The sequence below is a fragment of the Drosophila suzukii genome, chromosome 2L, assembly GCF_043229965.1.
Source record: "Drosophila suzukii chromosome 2L, CBGP_Dsuzu_IsoJpt1.0, whole genome shotgun sequence".
Lineage (NCBI taxonomy): Eukaryota > Metazoa > Arthropoda > Insecta > Diptera > Drosophilidae > Drosophila > Drosophila suzukii.
Genome location: NC_092080.1, coordinates 17,441,862 through 17,458,509, shown reverse-complemented (window position 1 = coordinate 17,458,509; position 16,648 = coordinate 17,441,862). Strand labels below are relative to the sequence as shown.

The following is a 16,648-nucleotide window of genomic DNA, read 5'->3' as shown; positions in this document are numbered from 1 at the left end:
ATACTAATGACCAGCTATCCTCAGCAGTCATATATCGCTGGGGATCTATAAGTATACGCGATCCAATCTCGCTCTCTCTTCGCTTCTGCCTCTCCCAAAATAAGTGGTGGCAACTCTGGCCCCATACGTTGGCCAAGTAATTCCCACAATATTTATGAGGCATATGCGCATAAAAAAACACATTCTATAATGGATCTTCGAGTGTATTTGAGGCATTTATATATAATGAAGAATACACACACGGCGTCCATCTATATAGCCGAATCTTTTGGTTTGGTGGATTGTGGGGAGAGGACCCTATATGTAGTGTGTATATGTTTTGATGATGTCTTTGATGCACCTTTGTTTGCGGTTGCTTGTGTTTTGGAAGTGTTTTTTGTAAGACGACACACTTTGTTTTGTCTATACTAGCCGGATTCTCTTATGATTATTTATAAGAAGAAAAATTGTATTTATCTGGACCTTTTTTTATTTAATCATTGCAACTAGTAAATGGTCTTACATTTGCTATTTTTTGATCATTCAGACAACGGAAAAGTCATTTTTCTGGATCAATGCTCTTAGCAAAACATTTCCATTCGATGATTTATTTATTTCCTTTTGATCTTCAAACGCAGAGCTTTAAGATTAATGAGCAATTTTGTTTCGGATAATCTTGAAATCAACACAAATATTTATTTGCCGGATTATTTGAGATGGTTATCCAAACTAATCTTGAACTAATTTTCCAACTTAAAGAATTAGTATTTTTCAAAAATGGATAATGTAATTAAAGTAAAATAAATATTTAAGCTCAGAATGTGTTTATGTTATGTCTAATGTTTTGCAATGATATGAAATACTGCGTAGCCCGAAACTTTGCAAAAAATCGGAGTTGTTATCGAAATAAAATATTTAATGCATTTTTACTTAAAAGGTTATTAACTTTTTAATTTTCATTAACTAAAGATTTACAATTATTTGAAATCTAGAAGTAAACAGTAAACAGTTTAATATTTAAAAAACTTTACAAAACCTTTGCAATTTACGAAAACTTTTTTTTAGTTTATAAAGAAATGTTATATCTAGGAAACATAAACATTAGCTATCCATTTAAGAAGATCGGTCATCACAGCCTGTTTGGGCAATCGGAAATCGGCAAAAGTCTGGATCTGAGCATCTGGAGAAATTCTGAAGGAGCGACCCAAGCCCCTGAGAACCTAAAATAAAATGTAAGACAATGTATTAGATACAAATATTTAAAAAAAATTAATATTTTTACTCACCCTCATGGCATCTTCATCGGTGGTGTCATCGCCAGCAAAAACAACACTGACCTTCTGAGCCCAATTATCACCAAATTTCTGTTTCAGGATATACAAGGCAGCCTCTCCTTTGTTCCAATTTACTGGGGGCTTAGCTTCGATGGCTTCATGGGCCTGATTCGCTCTGAAGCCATACTTTTGGCAGATCTCTGTGGCCAACTTTTTTAGTTGATCTTTCAGTTCAACCGGAGTATCCCTATAGTGGTAGGTGAGTGATACCTTCTTATCCTCCACCCAAGCTTTATTCTTTTCCACCTTTTCCTTGAGTTCCCTAACCATGTCTGTGTAGTTTTTCTGGATCTCTGTGGGCAATTCGTAATCGTGCCTAGAGCCATCTGGGTACTCAATTTCCAGTCCATGATTTCCCGCATAAGTAATGCCATCGATGTTCACCTGCTTCTGGACATCTTTGAGACCTCGACCCGAGATAACAGCCAAGAAAACTTTGGGATGCTTAGCTATCTTGTGGAGAATGGCTTCCAGTTCCACAGGCATTTTGGTTTTGGCGGGATTATCAGCAATGGGAGCCAGAGTGCCATCATAATCCAAAAGTACGGCAACCGGAACTTCGGAACTTAGGTAACTGCAATTTAATTTAAATTAATCAATATGTTTGCAGCTGTAATATAGAATATTAATATGCACATCTGTAAACTAACTCTAAAATAATTTACTATATTATATAAAATAGATAATATTAAATAACGTAACATTTATTTCTATCATCAAATTTATAAAGGTTTTTTAATTTTAATAAGAAGAGAGTTTGTTAAGTAAGCAGTGAAAATAAAAATGTAGCGTATTGCTTATCAGTAATTTGCTTATTACATGACAAGGGCAAGGTCACACTTCCGTTCTTCATGATTAAGTAATTCCGACTTACCCTGGTAAATTCTGCTCGAAACCCTCTAGGTTACTAATTACAGGGGCCACTTGTTTCTCCGGCATTTTCACAATTTCCTGATAACTCCTTGTCGCGTTTAAAAGGAAAGCGAAAAAGAATACGATGGATTTCACTGAAATTAATATGTGATCAAGATTAGTTTCACTTGGATTTGGCTTATCAACGTGTTGATGTCTCAGTTTCTCAGTTTAGACTGGGAGATTTTCTGGATGAGACTTGTTTTTATGGCCTTTTGATAGTTCTCACTTGCTGGCGATAAGAAACCCAAATCGATGGGGAGTCTCTTCTCGAGATTCTCTCTCTCTATGGGTAATTATCACCTAGGTACAATCAGCTGTGAAGATCAAGTCACCTTTATGTAGTGGAGTGCCTGGAACTTTTCGAGTAGCTATTGACACCTATCCCTGATGGATCTGCGATTCGGTTTGACTTGCTGTTTCTCCGGCAACTGCAGTTTTATAATGATCCGTTGGTGGTGATTTCCTCAAACATTGTCGCCCGGTTTTTGTGTTATAGAACAAAGGCAATACGCCACCCACTGGCCCCCCGATTCTCTGATTCAGTGCATCATGCGTTGCCTTCGTGTGCAGTGCGTGCATTGCCTCCTTCTCCGCCAGATCGTAAAGTTCACGTTCGAGGGCAATAAAACAAAAACCGAAATTCATAAATTCCACCCACAGCCCAGAGACACATCGCCCCCTCCTTTCCTTTACTTGGACCATCCTCGTTAATTAGCAATGAGCATGCAAATCTGGTTATGTCCTCGCGTTTGTGTTGTCCAAATCCCTTTGACGTGCCGATAAGCGTGGCCCCGCGGGACGTAACCTAAGGACGAAATCCCTCTAATCATCCCCACACTTATCCCTATTATTATACCCATCCCCATCCCGCACCAAGATGTCAAAGCGATTTCGGGTCGCAAATATTTGTTACATGCAGTGGAATTGATTAGGCGACAACAGTGACTCTAAAAATAGGCACAGCATGGGCGCGACACGCGAAATCTAAGGAAATTGGAGAGGGGAAACGTAGGGGAAATCTACCAGTACTTATAGGGCAAACAAGTTGGAGATATGGGCCTAATTATATTTACTAGATAAATTAATAAATCCACAAATTTGTCGATATGAGCATCCCGTCAATTTCTCACAATAAATATATAATTTTTTGCTTAATATACTGCATCAACAAAGAAATTTTTTTTTTAAATAACAAGAACATAAATTACATCCATTATCCGACAAAAGTCTTGTAACTTTTTTTTATATTTTTAAGTTTTAGTACTTAGCATAAAAGTGTGTAAATAAATGTATACTCTAATGTATATAAGTAGTAAACACAATTGTATAAATATTTATTTTGTATCTTATCAACACGTAAATATGGCATCTTGATCAGACATTGATCAGAAAACTTAACAAATTCTTAATTATTATCTAATAGTCTGCATGAGATTTACATACTTTTGTAAACCGAACCAATTTCTAAACTAGGCAAACATAGGAAACTCCCTGTCATAAGCTGTGGCGTCATTGACAGGTGGCTAAGGTATTTTCTGGGTTGGTGCCACTTATAGAGGTTGACTGCCAAAGTGAATCACGCAGTCTGGGAAGCGCAGCATGCTCCACAAGCATGCTCAGACAAACACCGATATAGACAAGACCAAAACAAATCCAAACCTGACCAGGCCAAACTGTTTGCTCATGATATAAACACAGTTAAAACTCACTAGCCTGAACCATGAAAAATACGTGAAGGTAATTTTGGGAACCAAACAACCTTTTCTTTTTTCTGTTTTTATGTATGTCAAGATAATACTTCAAAAATTTGTAAATCTCTTTAAAACTATCGTGTAAATTGTTTAACAAAAATATCGATCTCTTATCTTTGATGTACATTATATTTGTAACTATACATTTAAGGACTTGTTAAAAGTTAGAAGAAATGTTTAAAAGTTGTTATTTCATTAAATGACTGAGTACTGTATTATTATCGAGTGCCTAGGGAGACCACATTAAAGTGGGTTTGAGAGCAGACACCACTCTCATATCTAAACATAAACATATTTAATAGAGTTGAAGCTCCCTTAATCGAATCTTTCGATGGGCACGAGCGCAGCTGTCCGACTTTATCTGGCTGCTAATTTCGCTCTAATTGGGAGACAACTAATTTTCCCATGGTAAACAAGTGTCTGGGAAAGAGCCATTCCCTTTCTTTTTCCGAAACCCCTTTGAACAGTGGATCGGCAGCATCCAAAGATTGACACATAAAATATCATTATAAATTCTTTTCATTTTCTCACTCACTTTTTCAACGAATTGCACTGATTGGCCTGTCACACAACTTAATTTGGCCAATTATTCAACAGAAAAACTGTCAATTAATCCAAATAAATCCAAGAAATTGGTCTAAATTCGTTTTCTGGTAAATATTTTTGCAATTGATCGCAATGAATGTTGTTTTCTTTGTTTCTAATTTTTGTTTTGCTTGGCTAGAAAAGCTTTTGCCCAAGCTCTTAGAACAAGCTCGCTGACTCAGGTAAAAATGTGGGTAATAATGACGGGGTGGGGAAGATCTATTGACCTCCATAAATAGATTTTTGAAAACAGTTGGCGAAAGGAGGCAAAAGAAAAAGCAAAAAGTAGGCACAGTGTGCTTCTACTATATAAAGTGTGCAATTTCAATACTATTTTCCAAAACTAATTTTTTTGTAAGAATATAAAAATGTTTAATAAAAATTGTCTACTTTGATTGGGATTTATACAAATAGTTTTAATGATTTTTATTTCTGATTAACTGATATTAATAATTGATGGACAAAATCTCCCTTCCTTAAAACTAGATCGAATCAGCTTTTAAATATTTCTTAAAGTGGAATGGAGATAAGTACATGCATATATGCATATTATTAATAATCCTCACGAATCCATATGGTTGCGAAGTAAATATGTTTTGATAAACAAAAATTAACATAAGGAAGGGTGAGGTGGCTATCCTGCTTATCCTTTTAGCTTCTTACCTACGTAGGTTAGTTATAGAATCTAGAACATTTTAAAGGGGACTTGAAAAGGCAGGGGTGTTGTTTTTGACACCCTTTCGTTCCTAACCCGTAAACAACAATGATGCAAAGTGACAGAAGAGCATGACGTGCGGCTGGGGTTCAAAGGTGGGGGTCCCTGGGTTAAGGCTTAAGGTGGACACATAAATCAACCGAAAACCTGTGATGGGGGTCAAAGGGCGTGGGCAGTCGAGCGAAAGGCATTAACGTTGGCCAAAATTAATGTTCAGCTCGGCTGGCAAAATCCAACCTGTTGCCACTGTCAGGAGCAATTAGTGGACGTGCCACGAGGCGATTCGATGTCAACAGGTTGCCACACTCCCAGTAGATGCACACTGATATTGGGGATGGCTAGGGGCTCTCAAAATGGTGGCAAGGGGTGTTATATATGGGCGGTTTTCGTGCCAAGCCGTGTAAACATTTTTACCACCGCGTCTGTACGTGTGGGCGGAATGTTTGGCCTAGCATTAGGACGTGGCTTATTGCCAATTACATGGAAAATGTTTGCATACTTTCCTTCTTTTTTTGTTTTTATGTTTGTTTTGTTTCTCGGCCCTAATGTTAAGTGAAGGTCAGTTGGGCAGAAACACAAATTCAAAAGCCCCCCTGCTGTGAGAGTGTTTGTAATGGAGTCGGCAGCATTGTTTCTAGGTTCAACGGAAATTGTAGGTCAGGAAATAAGTAATGGTACTAAAAATCATTTTATTGCCATTTTAGAAAATGGAATCTCCCTGAAAGTACATTTCATTAGATTTTCCTAAAGTAATGCCATTGAAAAAATTAAACATTTAATCTATAATTCTAATTTTTTTGGCGCAGAATAAATCTTTTCATTGATTTTCAATGTTATTTTTGCGAGGACCATTCACTTAAATTTTAAATAGAATAATGTTAGTAGACCTAAAATATTAACAATATAAAAATCTTACTTTATTGATGTTAACCAAAATTTGACTGAAAAAAAATGTAATTACATATCAAAAATTTTTAATCGTTGTTTTAAAAATGTTCCCAAGATGTATGTAAGCCTTTTTATTAACTGTTTGGCTTAGTTTTAAATGATGACTGTCCAAAATACATAAAAATATAGGTGTTTCTAATGGTCAGGGACTGTTGAATCCGATTAATACAAATAGACTGATACGACAAAATAGACTTTGTTGTTGATTATAATTAATACTTTTTCAGTAAATGACAATTTAAAAAAAATTTTGTTTGTGTTGAGTTTTTAAACGCCAAAAGCTGTCACAATATTTATTTAAAAAGTCATACTAGCCCCACAGTAAGCACAGTGCAGATAAAGAAATATTACTAATAATTAGTTTGGACTAACGCCTTCTTTATACAGATAAGATCCCTGCGATTTATGACATTATCATTAAGTAAACCTATTTACAATGGGTTAATTTACTTTTTGATTGTTAACAGCAAACACTGGAAATTTTACTTGCATTTTGGTCTAGTAAAAATACTTAGTTATCAATTATATATTTTGAATTTTTGTATTATTTTAATACAAATGTTTTTTAAAAATATATTACAATTAAATCGTATATTAATAATGACATTTTTCTTTTTTATTATTATGTTATTTATTATTTACTTACGTTATTATTTTTAATATTTTTCTAAATGTGTTTTTCAAAAGTAGACGAAAATGATAATGAATAACATAGAATTATATAAATACTATAATATTAATTATATAAAAAAATATTTTCTGTTCGATAACGGAAAAAATATAAAATAATGTTTCCACGAATGTTTCTTCAACTTTGTTTCTCAACAATGTTGCGCGCAACAAATTCATTGAAAAATGAAACATGACGTATACGCGATATTAATATTAATATTAGTATTTAATTATTATATCTCTATTTTATATTTATAAATTTAACAATAACATTAACAATGCATTGCAACATATGTAGTTGCTGGCAACATGGTTTCGCAAAATTGCGCGCGCTTTCTGATTGAAGCTTCATTCAAGCAACGGCAGCGCAGCAGTTGCGACGCGTCGCGGTCGCAGAGGAAAACGTCGGTCGAGTTGTTTTTGCCGCACATTCAGACTGGCATCCCGGTTTCGCGTGGTGCGTGTTTTGTGGAAGGGATGTGGTGCACCTCCTTGCCGAACTCCTTTGCATTTCACTTTGGTCCACATATCGCCAGCACTTTCACGACCGCGCTCCGAAGGTGGAAAACCAGCGGAAAAGTGGGTGGTGGTATTTTTATTATTGCCTTACAATGGCAACGCATCGGTCGACATTGCGTCGCAATAAACCCACTTCGATGGCATCGGCGGCGGTACTAGTTGGATATATAAAAGCATAATTGCTGCGAGCCAGAGGCTTAATACGAAACAGGAAGCTGAAGTGTCAACAATTCGCCAAATAAAATAAAATGCATAAAATAAATAAAGAAAAATGAAAATACTTTTACAATTTAACAACAAATCTTAATGAAGTGGAGTTTTTAATAACACAAGAAAACATTTTATCGATAAAAAAATAAATTGAATGTAAAAGACAGTGCTTAAAATAAACCAAAACAAAACCAAGCATCAATTAGCCAAATAATATTTGCTACTGTTAACAGAAAACCGTCTAACAAATACACAAATTAAACCAACAAAATTTGCCAAATATATGTGTTTTAAATAAATATAAATATTTTAAACATTTTTTATAACATAATATTTGGTATAAATATTTTTTTAACCAGTGCGTATACCTAATATTCCCAAGAGTAACCAACAATTGTGAAAAAATATTAGCCAGTTGTTCTCGTAAAATGGTTTCGTTTACAAAATAAAAATATTACACATCAAATAAATATTTGTAGAGGAAAACAAAAATCTTCTTTCAACGGTGCGTATACATAATTATTGTTACAACTTAATAGACATAGCAAATTTATGGCAATCGAATTGAAGAAAACTTTGTTTTATAATTTTAGTAAACAGAGCAAATCACAAACACATAATAAATTAAGTCAAAAGTTTTGATTTTCAGCTTGTTTCTAGTTCTCGTCTATTTTGTAAACATTTTTGTATGACGCAGGGGCGTGGGAAAGGGTGTCTTTTCGGAGGGACTGACATCAAAAAAGCCTGAGTAAATACGATATCAACCAAATACTTATGATGTTATGTTGAAATATTTGTTTATGTGAAGCCCCTAAAAAGTTCCGCTCATGCTCGATTACTATTTGCTTCTCCAGTTGACCTTGACTCTCGTGACTAGCCAATGGACTATAACTTTTCACCGATGGTTTTCTGCATATATTTCTCGATTCTTGCGATTTGTAAATCATTTTAATTGGCTTTGATTGTTGCCACTTCCGCCAAAAAAATACAAGTCTTGTGCAAAACTGTTTGACTTTGAAATGGTTTCAGAAATAAAACAAATTGCGGTGTGCCTCTCCATCTCTTTCAGTCTGTTTTTGATTTGTTTGTTTGATATGTTTTAAATTTGGCGGCAAGGTCGCCAGCTTGTCTGTGCAAAAGTGAAATGCAAATTTCATTTTATTCGCCCGTCCACTATGCGTTATCTCACATCTCATTTTGGGCGCCGGGTCAGGAAAAAGGGTGTCTGCGGCGCAACAAGATTTATTATATCCACAAAACATAATCAGGTGCCCCAGCACCTGTCCCCGCGATCTTGAATCACCTGGCACCTTCATAAGGTGACTAGTTAATAGCGCCCGATACTGAAGTGCGGTGGCGGCCGGCTCTTACTTTGTGAGCTGGTTATAAAGCCACAAACAAAAGCGTTTTATTGCCAACCGACCGCAGACACGACCAGAGACAGTAGCAAACGCCATAGCCGCAAAATTATCGAATCGGGTATATAGTTTCAGGTAGTGGATCGAGCTCTGATATACCCTAAAATGTTCAGGTGCCTTTTTGTGCAAAAATATTTTGTAAGTAAAGAGAATTATTTCATTTGTGCACTCAAAAAATTATTTGCTCTGAATTTTAAAAGTGTAAAGTAATAATAAATGTACTTAATCTAAAAAGAAAGATTTTTAAGGGATAGATAATTTTCATAATTTGTACAAAAAATAAGAATTGAGTCCAAAATTGTTATAAATTATCTTGGTTTTTTTTTATATTTTGTCTAAAATATATTTTTATAGCAATAAATCTGTTGTCTTCTGACAATATTTTATCATTGTCAAGTGTACTACATTTAATAGAAAACCGTATTAGTTTTAAAACTATACCCAAGATATTTTTTTTTAATATTTTATGATGTTTGCAATGGCCAATCGTAAAAACCAATAGCCCCCTTTTCACTTAGGGTATCAAATATAATTCATCGTTTCGAACAACTGACACAATGAGTGGGTACGACAAGTGCATGGGAATTTTATGAGGATGGGGACCATAAAGAGCAGAAAGCTGGAAGCAAGTTAAGGGTTGGGTGGCTTATGGGGGGAGGGTTATAACATGTTATGGGGCTCTCTGAGTTATTGATATTTTGCATATCAGCCTACGACAAGTGGCAAATGTGGCAGGAAATGTCTGAGGCTAAAGAGATTTCTTTCAATTTGTGTGTTCTCACCAATGCGTAGCGCTGTACCCCCTCATAAATTCCATTGATATTTATGAGTAAACCCAAATTTTATTGGTACGAGGAGCAAAGAAAATAAGTAGATAAAATGCCTGCCATATTTGATAATAATTATGCGCAGTGGGCTCCGTTTGATAAAGGAAAACACACACTTTTATAGACAAATTTAATAGCAAGAAAAATGTTAATTTTTTTAATTTCAATTACTTTGTTTAAAAAATTAGGATTTTTTAAGGTGAAGTTAATTATATAAAATTGTTTAAAATGAGACAAGGACTTTTTAATATTTTAAACTGATTTTTGGTTTTTTCATTATTTTCCGATTAAAGTCTCGACCCAGCTTTACGAAGATATCCAATTTCAAACAGCAAAAAACTTTTAAAGTTGTGCCCTTCACGCCATTTTCTTTTAAAAATATTTTCCTTGATTTTTTCTTATTCCTTGACCATTACATAAACCTTTTTTCTGGCAAGAAAAACCATGTCTACACAAAAAAATCCTTTAGGTAAAATTGACCAAACCTATCGAATTGTCAGTTAGACCAACGAACAAACACCAAAATACGCACAAGTTACCATTCATTTTTATTCCTACCATTCATTTTTATTCATACAATTTTTTGTGTGTGTTTATTTAAATGGTGCTTAGTCAACAAAAAATCACCCGTGTGAGCCTAACTAAAATAACATTTATGACGCTTGACTTGTATTTATGAGTCTGATTTAGGAATGTCTGCATCTAAAGCTCTATAACAAAAGAAGAAAAGCAATTTCTTTTCATAGACTTATTTTTATATACATATATTTAAACCCCACTCAAGGTGAATACTTATGTGGAGGAAGTTGACCGCCAACTCTGACGATTTTTACGCATTTTCAATTTCATGGCCGCACAGCAAAACAAACTGAGTGAGTGAGTGAAAAACCAATGGCAACATTCGATGATATTGCACAGTGAAAGAGATTTGCATAATATAATATAAAATTATATTTTTAATTTTTTATTTAAATCATAAATATTTTATATACCTCTTTTAAGTTTTCTGACATGTGTGCGAAATTTTAATTCGTCTATTTAATTCAAAGCTGTATCTGGCACTTAAAGATCCATTAGGAAGGTAATATTAATTTTGTTTTATAAATGGTATTGTGTTTGCAAACATACCAGATATTAATTCATTAGAATACTGTTTGTTACCTATAACAAGAAATATTGTCTTTACAAACGTAACATATTTTAATTGTATTGCAACACTTTTATTGTTGGTACCCTTTTAATAAATAATTTGGCTTCTCTTGTTCCTTTTTTTCTCCGTGTGCCAATGTTTTTAATGTTAACTGGCTGCTCGATACCAAAATGAAATGACAAGCAAAAAACGCGGGAAAAAGTGGTTAGGGCAGGGGCATCATTGAGACTGCCTGGAGTGGGCAACTCCAATCATCAACAATGGGCCGCTCGGCGAGTGGCGCACTTCCCATGACCTTAGCTTTAGCCAAAAGTGGAATTGGTTGGCACCATGACAACCCAACAACTCGGCACCCTCATCCTCCCCCATCCGCTCCCTCATTTCCTGAACAACCACTTGTTGGCTGGGCAGTTTGATTTGTTTTCCGTGGAACTCCAAACGGCATAATCATCCTCATCATCCTCATCAACCCAATCAACATCAACTTTCGGGGCGATGACTACTACAACTGTTCAGCACGTGCCAAATGAAAAGAGGATAAGGCCGTTGAGGGTGTTGAAAATCGAGGGGGAAAACTATAGAGTGCCGTAACTCAATCTTCGTCTGGACCTGGAATTATTTTGGGTGCGCAATAGAGCGACATGTGTTGGTAAACAGAACAACCAGGTCAACAGCCCAACGGGACCCTACTCATTTCATCGCCTCGCTGCTGGGGTTTTCATTTTCAATGCCTAAGCCAAGGTCCGGTCGTCGTCCTGATAATTCAGACATGCGAGAGTCCTGTCATTAACTGACATAAGGGGTACTCGATGGGTTGGGGTTAGTTTAGTGAAACGATGCAAGATAAGCTGCCCAAATATATGGTGCTTTTGTTGTTAGGAACTTACTACGCAAATGTGGGATAGTTTTTGGCAGTTAAGAATTATGGCACAGATGTGGATTAGTTTGATATGCCAGGCGGTTTTTCTTTGTGGGAAAATTAATAACCAACACAACAGCCTTGGTTTTTAATGATTCAAGTGAAAACGTAATTTAGTAAATTCGTTCAGAAATAATTACGTACTCAATAGAATTAAGGTTATGTTTACGAAAACTATAGAAAAACTTTAATTGCCAAACACATTATCAGTCCTTTTTCATAATACTTTAATATATATAAAATTAAAAACCAGTTCAACAACATTAAAAATTTAATACAAAAAGAAAAAAAAATTAACCAATGAGATAAGTTTTATTTTATATAACAATTTCAAATTCAACAAGTTCAAGAGAAATTCATCTTTTTATAATGTAATTTTAAACGTATTCATTTGGATTTAAAAATGAAGGCCTTTTCGGGAAATCACTCAACCACTTATACGTACTTGTTGCTTCTTCAACTGCAATTACTTGTTTATTTTTTCCAAACATTGCCTCGGAAACCAATCGTTTCCATTTGATTTCATTTAAGGGGCATCAATGCTGTAACACGGCGAATACCCTTAACCATTTCTGTTGAAATTCTGGGAAACTCATTAGTGTGTGCTAATACTGCTGCTTTACACCTTCCCTCAGTGCATTCCCTTTTTCTACCATCTTTTGTTCAACGACCTCAACCATCATCATTCTCAGTTTTTAAAGAATTTTTTGCCTAATAAAAAATGAAAAGAAATGGTTTTACGATTCCATTGCACACTTTTGGGCGTGTGAAAACCAAAACATGGCGGCGAGACTTGCTTTCAAGAGAACTTCCACCGAAATGTATAATTAAATACAAATTAGCAGGGAAACAGAAAAGTTTTTCCCTGCCGGGGATTAAAAGCGTCTGGCTACAGAGAAAACTTTTCGGATTCCAGCTTAAAGCCCGCCCAAAAAACCACTTGATGCTGGGCATTACGTATACGCCACGTTGCTGCGGCCATGGCAATGCGGCAGCTGGCTAAGGAATGGGAATCCGAGCTCGAGCCGGGAACAACAGGAAAGCGGGAAAATGCTTCATTAAGCACGCACCGTCGAGTGTTTGAGTTTCAAATCCAACTAATTAAAATCTACGCAGCACAACTTGGTGCGGAGAAACCCCAGCAAATGGTGTGGATTTGGTTTTTAGATGAGGTGAGGTAAGCTGGACTTAGTTTCGCCCGCCTGTGCTGTCGAGTTCATTTGTTTCACTTTGTCTAGGAGTTTGCCACAGTTCAATACCTCTGAGAAACCTTAAAAGATGGGCAATTATTCTTCAACCGAAAATACGTTTTAATTACTGAGAAATAGTGATGAAACCCCGCCAGGAATGTAATAAACTGGCAGCGTCTTTAGGAAATACGAAAAAAAAGTAATTACTGCTAAAAGAGATGAAAATAATATTTCTATAAATATCTAATTTGGTAAGATGGCTTCATAATTAATGGAGTTTGGAGACCAATTAAATTTATTTTGTATATCTTCAAACTATACTTATTTCCAAACTATACTTATTAAAAAATATTTAAATAAATAATTTTATAAATCACATTGGTTTTTAATCAGGAAATATTTACTGCACGATGAAATGTTTTCGATATTCTGTTGTTCCGCATTGTTAGTAGTTTTCCCTTCAATAACACATATGCTGGCACGTGTCGTTGAACTGAGCCAAAAGCTTCTTCCCATAAGTGTATGGCCACAATTGAAGGACCCATCGGTATCCGGAAATGAAGGACACAAAATGAACAAGCAACATTCCGTTCGACACAAATGATAATTGATATTTTATTGTTGTCACTTGTTGCTCGTTTCTCAGCAAGTGTTTTCATTTTGCTAGTTGTTCCATATTTTGATATCTTTTGACATCCTGCGCTAATCGACTGACAGGGGCGTGTCCTTCTAATTTATAATAATGACCGTGACAATGCTGAAGGACGACGAGTTCTCCTGCTTTTTCCGCTTTTTTCTGCGTCTGCGGCTGTTTGTGGAGGACAACGCAGAAAGTGTCCAATAAATGTTTCATAGTTGTCGGTAGTCTGACATTGTTGACCTTATCAAAAGCACAAACACTCTTACTCCCACATCCCCATATCCCCATCCACATAAGTATGTCCATGGGTGGCTATAAAAAACACACAAACCGAGCGTCTTTTGTTTAGTGTTCCTGCTGTGTTAGGAAACTCAAGCACTTTCAGTAAAAAATTAAGGGACATTAAAGCTAATCATTTCCCTAAAATTTTTAAATCCTTTAAAAGTCACTTTAAGCTTACCATAATGACAATTTAATATTATTTTAATAATTTTTTTATTTATATAATTTTGTTAAAATAGTTTTGAATGTTGTACTACTAAAATAAGTTTCTTTGTCAATCATTTAAAAATTATTACAGTTATTATATAAACATTAGACCCGTATTTTTTGAGTGCGGTATACAAGATTTGCCTGTCTTCACTTCCAAAAGATATGCAATATTGGTGGAAGTCGTTGGCCGAAATTAGAAAGCGACTTGGTCTAGTCTCATTCTTTAGTGCTAAGCACTTTTGATGTGGGTTAAGGAGATCGGAGATAGCCGCAGCAGCATCAGGAATTTAAGGCCAACAAAGGTCGCGTCACTCACACCCAACAGACATATTGTCTCCGAAATGCGAGACCTTAACACCCAGACCCAATCTAAATACTGTAGATATTTATACCCTAGAATAGGGGGAAATTGGGGTAGGACTGTTTTTCGATCAAATTATAAATATGTTAGCATTTCAGATAGAGATTACAAAACGATTTACAAACTTGTTTAAGTACATAAAAGTGAGTAGACTAATAAATATTTTAAAATATAATTAAAGGGGTTTAAACTTTAAAGAATAAGGTTTCCGAAATTAAAAAAATATATATACCATTAGTAGAAGTATATTACCTAAAACATTCTATTAATCTAAGGTTGTTTTACAAAGTAAAAATTTAATTATTAAAATTCAGTGAATATGAATTTGTTGGATTTAAAATAATTAATCTAATAAATAAATAAGTAATAGAACTTGAGCGGACTCAAAAGATGGGTATGTCCCAGTCCTATCCACAACTTTATCCCCAACAATATTCTTACTTAGCCAGCGTTTTTATTTTATTTTCCAGACTATTGTTCCTGGTCTCTGCAATGAATGCCACCTCGCCAAAGTCATCGCTGGTCAAGTTGGGCCTGCATACCAACAAACAAAAGACCCTGAAGGTTATGGTCTTGGGCCAAAGTGGCGTGGGAAAAACGGGTGAGTTCTCCGCTCACCTCCGAATAAATGAAGGAAATCCAACTTAAGGGACTCTCCAATTTAGCCATGGTGGTGCGTTTTATTACCCGACGCTTCATTGGCGAATATGATCCCAATCTGGAGAAGATTTACACCTGCCAAACCACGCTGGACAAGGAGCCCATTCAGTTTGACATTCTGGATGCCACCGGCCAGCTGCAAGTGGGTTTTAAATAGGACTTACAAATTTTATAAATGTTTAATAAGACTTTGTTTTTTAGGAACTAGATGGTGTTAGTCTGGAGTCCAATATCCGCTGGGCCGACGCCTTTATTCTCATGTATTCCATCACAGACAAGTGTTCCTTCGATGAGTGCAGTCGTTTAAAGTTCCTCATTAATTACAACAAACGAAGACGCAAGTTGGGTTCGGCCAGTAAAGTGAGTGATTGAGATCCTCTAGTTTCAGCTATTACTTTATTATTATTTTCTAGGACTACATATTGGATATTCCTGTTATTTTGGTGGGCAATAAGACAGATCAGCCCGGAGATCGAATGGTCACCTTGGAGGAGGGTCAACGGAGGTTCAAAGAGCTGTCCTGCGCCTGTTTTCATGAGGTTTCTGTTAGAGAGAGTGTGGATCAGGTAGGCAAATCTATTAACGTATACAAATTTTAAATTAATACAAACTATAAATATTTTAATATTTATGAAAAATTGTATTTAATATTTATTTTCTGTTCAGGTTCAGAACGTCTTTCGCGATGTGTTTCGCTTTTGGCGGGTCTTCAGCAAATTCCCCAAGCTCAAGCGCTCCACGAGCGATGTGGCCAATAACGATGGTATCCTTACCCCCGATTCGGGATCCTGTTCCTTCTACGATGCCTCGTCCATGGGCGCCGGTCGGCGTTCCTTTCTGGTCATCGGAAGCGCCTGTTTGGAGGAGAGCAGTGGTGACCACACGGAGTCCACGGATGAGATTGCGAGTAGTAGTTTGACCAGCTCGCGCAGCGATATCGATGCCCCCTTCCGAAGTAGAGCTTCCACGGACGGAACTCTGTTGTCCCGCCCACGGAGATGGCGATATCCACCGCCAGGATGCCTACTGCCACACACAAATCGCGTAGAGCGCCGGATGAGCATTTCCACCAGGGGCAGCAACGCTAGTTATTGAGAGGGGGAATTTAAGTCCAGGGAGGGTCGAGCTTAGTTAGTCAAAATGTAGTGACAAATATATAGCTAGATGTTATTGTCATGGAAAGTAATTCGTTTTTATGGGAAACCACTGGGTCTTTGAAACCAATTATAAATATATCTACAAGTATGCAGTGTAAAAAGGATGAACGATAATACTATATTTATGTATACTTTTGAACACCTTTATAAGCTGCCAAATATGTGAGAAAATTAGTACTCTTGTATACATTAATATTATCGATTTG

General features: G+C 35.9%; 2 protein-coding genes across 3 annotated transcripts; one reads left to right on the top strand and one right to left on the bottom strand.

Annotated features, from left to right (window-relative positions):
• Positions 1-1,016: 1,016 nt before the first annotated feature.
• Positions 1,017-4,661, bottom strand: LOC108006522 (trehalose-phosphate phosphatase). Of its 2 annotated transcripts, none has more exons than XM_017070049.4 (4): positions 4,515-4,661; positions 2,188-2,320; positions 1,266-1,887; positions 1,017-1,199 (listed from the first exon to the last, which is right to left on the bottom strand). In XM_017070049.4, coding segments are annotated over exons 1-4 (891 nt in total). In that variant the 5' UTR covers positions 4,516-4,661; the 3' UTR covers positions 1,017-1,064. The 2 variants fall into 2 exon arrangements, with proteins under 2 accessions (XP_016925538.2, XP_016925545.2); XM_017070056.4 differs by lacking the exon at positions 4,515-4,661 and adding an exon at positions 2,561-2,715.
• A 3,317-nt stretch (positions 4,662-7,978) lies between these two features.
• LOC108010162 (ras-related and estrogen-regulated growth inhibitor-like protein) lies at positions 7,979-16,467 on the top strand. Its single transcript, XM_017075004.4, has 6 exons — positions 7,979-8,133; positions 15,096-15,226; positions 15,291-15,427; positions 15,487-15,645; positions 15,699-15,851; positions 15,952-16,467. Exons 2-6 carry the CDS (start codon positions 15,118-15,120, stop codon positions 16,378-16,380), a joined length of 987 nt encoding a protein of 328 aa, XP_016930493.2. The 5' UTR covers positions 7,979-8,133; positions 15,096-15,117; the 3' UTR covers positions 16,381-16,467.
• Positions 16,468-16,648: the final 181 nt, after the last annotated feature.

Coding starts and splice junctions, on each gene's coding strand:
- LOC108006522 (XM_017070049.4), bottom strand. Junction 1,888..2,187: donor TTCGAGCAGAATTTACCAGG/GTAAGTCGGAAT, acceptor ATTAAATTGCAG/TTACCTAAGTTCCGAAGTTC. Junction 1,200..1,265: donor CCGATGAAGATGCCATGAGG/GTGAGTAAAAAT, acceptor ATTTTATTTTAG/GTTCTCAGGGGCTTGGGTCG.
- LOC108010162 (XM_017075004.4), top strand. CDS start 15,118: ATGAATGCCACCTCGCCAAAGTCATCGCTGGTCAAGTTGGGCCTGCAT. Junction 15,227..15,290: donor AAGTGGCGTGGGAAAAACGG/GTGAGTTCTCCG, acceptor TCTCCAATTTAG/CCATGGTGGTGCGTTTTATT. Junction 15,852..15,951: donor TTAGAGAGAGTGTGGATCAG/GTAGGCAAATCT, acceptor TTTTCTGTTCAG/GTTCAGAACGTCTTTCGCGA.